Source organism: Rhinopithecus bieti, unplaced genomic scaffold (assembly GCF_001698545.2).
Source record: "Rhinopithecus bieti isolate Rb0 unplaced genomic scaffold, ASM169854v2 scaffold_64503, whole genome shotgun sequence".
Classification (NCBI taxonomy): Eukaryota; Metazoa; Chordata; class Mammalia; order Primates; family Cercopithecidae; genus Rhinopithecus; species Rhinopithecus bieti.
This window is the reverse complement of record NW_016825208.1, coordinates 302,130-307,548: the sequence shown is the minus strand read 5'-3', so window position 1 is coordinate 307,548 and position 5,419 is coordinate 302,130. Positions and strand designations below refer to the sequence as shown.

The 5,419-nt window shown below is 49.0% G+C and overlaps 1 protein-coding gene across 1 annotated transcript; it reads left to right on the top strand.

Annotated features, from left to right (window-relative positions):
- Nucleotides 1-271: 271 nt before the first annotated feature.
- MUC21 (mucin 21, cell surface associated) lies at nt 272-3,981 on the top strand. Its single transcript, XM_017862825.1, has 3 exons — nt 272-576; nt 2,757-3,313; nt 3,638-3,981. Exons 1-3 carry the CDS (start codon nt 516-518, stop codon nt 3,830-3,832), a joined length of 813 nt encoding a protein of 270 aa, XP_017718314.1. The 5' UTR covers nt 272-515; the 3' UTR covers nt 3,833-3,981.
- The last annotated feature ends 1,438 nt before the right edge of the window (nt 3,982-5,419 follow it).

Sequence of the window (5,419 nt, the reverse complement as noted above, 5' to 3'; positions counted from 1 at the left end):
AACCCAATCCCTGCTTCAAAGGGTGGGTCCCTTCCACTCTGACAACCATGATCTCCTTATCCCATTCTACTTCCTGCTGCAACCCAGCCCAGCACCCTGCCTAGTGTGACCACGTCATTCTCCTTTCTCACCTTCCTCTTGACCCCCGCTCTATTCCTTCCCAGGCTTGGTATCATTCTGTCACCTGCCTGTAGTTGACAGACTGTCAGGTCAACTGCCCCACCCCTCCCCAGACCGTATGAAGCTATAAAGGCCCCTGCAGCTCTTTCACAACAGAGAAAGAGGCAACTACATTGCCTGGAAGAAGCCTAAGGAAGTCAGACATCCAGCTGCCCACCCCTGAGCCCAAGATTCTTCCCAGGAACACAAACGTAGGATACATATGCTCCTGGAAGCACCAGCCTTTATCTCTTCACCTTCAAGTCCCCTTTCTCAAGAATCCTCTGTTCTTTGCCCTCTAAAGTCTTGGCACATCTAGGACCCAGGCATCTTGCTTTCCAGCCACAAAGAGACAGATGAAGATGCAGAAAGGAAATGTTCTCCTTACGTTTTGTCTACTATTGCTTTTAGAAGCCGGTGAGTGATTTTATTTAAAAGTGGGTGGTCTGAGAACCTTTGAGGAGTTGGGAGAGACGTGACCACTACTGGGGCTAGCTCTGCTTCTCTTCCATAGAATGAGGATCATCATTTTACTCTAATCACTTCGGCCTAACAATGTATGTCACGCAGGAGGCAGTCAGACACAGTGGTTAAAATTGGTCTCTGGTCTCACGTGGCCTACGTCTGAATTATGGCTCCATCTATTAACTGTGTACTTTAGGTCATTTGCTTCTCTGTGCCTCAATTTCTGCATCTCTAAAATGGTAAGAACCTATGTGATATGGTTGGGGGTTTAAATATTAATAACAAGAAGAGTTGGCTGCTTTTAAAATATCACTCTTCTGGTGGGGCACGGTGGCTCATGCCTTTAATCCCAGCACTTTGGGAAGGTGAGGCAGGCAGGTCATTGAGGTCAGAAGTTCAAGAACAGCCTGGCCAACATGGTGAAACCCTGTCTCTACTAAAAATACAAAAATTAGCTGAGCATGTTTGCTCACCCCTGTAGTCCCAGCTACTCAGGAGGCTGAGGCAGGAAAATCTCTTGAACCCAGGAGGCGGAGGTTGCGTGAGCTGAGATGGTGCCACTGCACTCCAGCCTGGGTGACAGAGTGAGACTCTGTCTCAAAAAAATAAAATAATAAAACAAGGCCAGGCCTGGTGGCTCACGCCCGTAATCCCAGCACTTTGGGAGGCCAAGGCGGGTGGACGTCTTGAGGCCAGGAGTTTGAGACTAGACTGGCCAACATGGTGAAACCCCACCTCTACTAAAAGTATGAAAGTTAGCCTGGTGGGGTGGCTTATGCCTACAATCCCAGCTACTCAGGAGGCTGAGGCAGGAGAATCGCTTGAACGTGGGAGGGGGATGTTGCAGTGAGCCGAGATCTGCACTCCAGCCTGGGCGGCAGACGGAGACTCCATCTCAAAAACAAATAAATAAATAAACAATATCATAAAATAAAATATCACTCTTCCATATTCTACAAACTCAATTTCTCTCCTACCCCTACACCTAATTCCACGTCGGCCTCCCACGTACAGGCTGGGGAGGTCGAATGTCTTCATCCTTCAGGGAAATAAAGGGCAATGATTTGACATAACCTTAACTCCAGCCAAGCCTCCAAGAAGTTAAAAACCTTCCCTCTATCTTTATACATTGATTTACAGCCCTTAATCCTGGGAGCTCTTATGTATTTGAGCTACATATAACTCGTTCTTCTCTGGCCTTGGCCATACTGATCAAGGGCCCCGGAACTTGAATGCATATAGTCACCTGGCTTCTTGATGAAGATGCAGGCTCCTGGACTCCATCTCAAACTCTAATTCATTTAGTCTAAAATGATTTGCTTAAGAATATTTTCAACATGCTCCCTTAAGTAATTCTGATATAAGTGTTTTCTGAATATTATTCTGAGAAATATTTTCCAAGCAGGAAGCAATACTACTTAAGAAAAAAATTGATCAATATATACTAGTTTCACCTAGTCCTATAATTCTTTTATAATCCTTTTAATCTGTATTGTATCTTGGATAGCAGAATGTGGAATAAGCTTACCTACCACTAAAACTAGATGATGTAACTCTGATGTTGGGGGTGGGTGGGTGACTTAGCTTAGTCTCCACAAGTGCGGATTCAGTAGCCTGGGTTCAGTTTCCTGTTCCACCACTCGTTAGCTGTGTAAACTTGGGCCAGTGTCAACATTTTTGTTTTTTTTTGAGCCGGAGTTTTGTTCTTGTCGCCCAGGCTGGAGTGCAATGGCTCGATCTCAGCTCACTGCAATCTCTGCCTCCCGGGTTCAGGTGATTCTCCTGCCTCAGCCTCCCAAGTAGCTGGGATTAATGCCTGGCTAATTTTGTATTTTTAGTAGAGATGGGGTTTCTCCATGTTGGTCAGGCTGGTCTCAAACTCCTGACCTCAGGTGATCCACCCACCTCGGCCTCCCAAAGCGTTTGGATTACAGGCATAAGCCACTGCACCCGGCCCAGTGTCAACATTTTTAAGCCTCAATTTCTTCATCTCAGCTGGTGATAATAATAGCATCTATGTTATAGGGCTGTAGTGAGCATTAAATAAAATTATTTACGTAATGAATTTAGCCAAGCAGTAAGCAGAAAGCATATATACACAATATATATTTGTCACGATATGATTTCTTCAGCAATAAATCCCAGTGGGACTAGCACCTCTGCCAACACTGGACCCACTGTGACCTCCAGTGGAGCCAGCACAGTCACCAACTCAGGGTCCAGTGTGACCTCCAGTGGGACCAGCACAGCCACCAACTCTGAGTCCAGCACAGCGTCCAGTGGGATCAGCACAGTCACGAACTCTGGGCCCAGTGTGATCTCCAGTGGGGCCAGCACAGCCACCAACTCTGACTCCAGCACAACCTCTGGTGAGGCCAGCACAGCCACCAACTCTGAGTCCAGCACAACCTCCAGTGGGGCCAGCACAGCCACCAACTCTGACTCCAGCACACCCTCCAGTGGGGCCAGCACAGCCACCAGCTCTGGGTCCAGTGTGACCTCCGCAGGCTCTGGAACACCCGCTCTGACTGGAACGCACACAACTTCCCACAGAGTTAACACAAGTGCCTCTACTGCAGTGAGTGGGACGAAGCCTGGGGGGTCCCTGCTGCCATGGGAAATCTTCCTCGTCACGCTGGTCTCGGTTGTGGCGGCCGTGGGGCTGTTTGCTGGGCTCTTCTTCTGTGTGGTGAGTGCCTAATATGTAAGAAAACGCCTGGGGGAAGGAGCAGCAGAAACACAGGGAAATGGGTGTGAATAGAAGGGGTCTCAAGTCAGAGGTGGGTAGGGAGGAAGGGAGATCAGGAGAGAGTAACACAGAGAAATGGCAAGTCAAAGCAGAGGAAGCTGGTGACTTGCGGGAAAAGGGGGCCATAGAAAGGACTGGAGGAACGAGAACTAGGAAGGAGTGTGGTTGGAAGTGGGAGAAGATTCCAGAAGGTGTCTGTGGTGAAGGCTTGGGAGACAGGGATGCCATTCTGAAACTATTGACTCTTTTCTGGCTGTTTTCTAGAGAAACAGCCTGTCCCTGAGAAACATCTTTAACACAGCTGTCTACCGCCCCCATGGCCTCAACCATGGCCTTGGCCCAGGCCCTGGAGGGAATTGTGGAGCCCCCCACAGGCCCAGGTGGAGCCCTAACTGGTTCTGGAGGAGACCAGTATCCTCGATAGCCATGGAAATGAGCGGGAGGAACAACGGACCCTGAGCAGCTCCCGAAGCGAGTGCCGCATTCTTCAGGAAGGAAGAGACCTGGGGACCCAAGACCTGGTTTCCTTTCATTCATCCCAGGAGACCCCTCCCAGCTTTGTTTGAGATCCTGAAAATCTTGAGGAAGACATTCCTCGCCTCTCTTGCCTTTACCAGACACTGGAAAGAGAATACTATATTGCTCATTTAGCTAAGAAATAAACACATCTCATTTAACACACATGACAAAGAGAAGCTGTGCTGTGCCCCAGGGTGGGTGTCTGTAGCTCTGAGATGAACTTCTCAGTTATAGGAGAAAACCCCCATGCTGGACTCTATCTGGCATTCAGAATCTCCACAGTAAAATCCGGAGACCTCATTCTTATCTGTGTGTCTGCATTTTCTAATCCTTTTTGCCCCAGGCAAGGTCCCTGCATCTCTGAGACACTCCAGTTGGCGGGAAAATTGACTTGGGAGAGATAAGGAGGGAGGGCGGGTGCCAGGATGCTGTGGGCTCGTGTGTGACGCCTGTGGTACACAGCGATCAGGTTGTGATACGTGAAGAGCCGAGAGCAGGTTGAGGTGGAGGTGGTACAACTACCTGCTCTGTGTGTGTGTGGAGGGGGGGCGGGGGGTGCATATTCACTTGAAGTTGAGGTTCCCAGGGCATTTCCATGTGCTCCAGGCCTGACTACCCATCAGGGTGGAGGAGCTGGTGACACTCGTCTCCCTAAGAGTGCTCCCTTGGGGAGCAGAGAGACGGTGTTCCCTGGATTCCCAAAGGAAAGACTTTCTGGTCTGCTAAGGTCAAATCTTCCAAGAGTCTCTTGGCAAAGACCTGAGATTCTCATAAATCCCCTCCCAGAAGAGCTGCACGTATCCTCTTCATGAGTCCAGGGAAGAGGGTCCTCCAGGTCTTGGAAGACAGAGGGGAGTTGCTTTGGAGGCTAAGTTCCTCTGAGTCCACGAGGTAATGGAGGGCTCCTACCTGGGACAGAGCCCTCAGCAGAGAATTAGCAGTCTGTTGGTGGGTTCACCCCAACTCACAGCAGTAGAAACTCCTCCATCTTCCACCACTTACTGGGTTTCTCCAGTGTCAGCAAACCAAAGAGTTGGATCTTACCAATACGGCTATAGGAAAACAGCCTGTTGCATGGTAAGAGTGATACCATCTTGAAGTGAAACCACCAGGATGGCCATTTTTTTTTTTAGATGGAGTCTTGCAGTGGTGCAATCATAGCTCATTGCAGCCTTCCACTCCTGGACTCAGGCATTCCTCCTGCCTCAGCCTCCTAAGTAGCTGGGACTACAGTTGTATGCCACCACAACTGGCTAACTTTTAAAATTTTTTTGTAGAGAGAGGGCCTCACTTTATTGCACAGGCTGGTCTTGAACTTCTGGCCTCAAGTGATCCTCCTGCCTTGGTCTCCCAAAGTGATTACAGGTGTGAGCCACTACACCTGGCCAGATAACAAGTGTTTGACTCCTGCCATACCAAGGTGTTCTGCATCAAGGCTTTAAAACAATGCCTGTAGCATAATTAACGTCTCACAAAGATGCTTATCTAACTTCCCCAGCAGTCATGGGTTTCGGCAAGAAAGTCTGC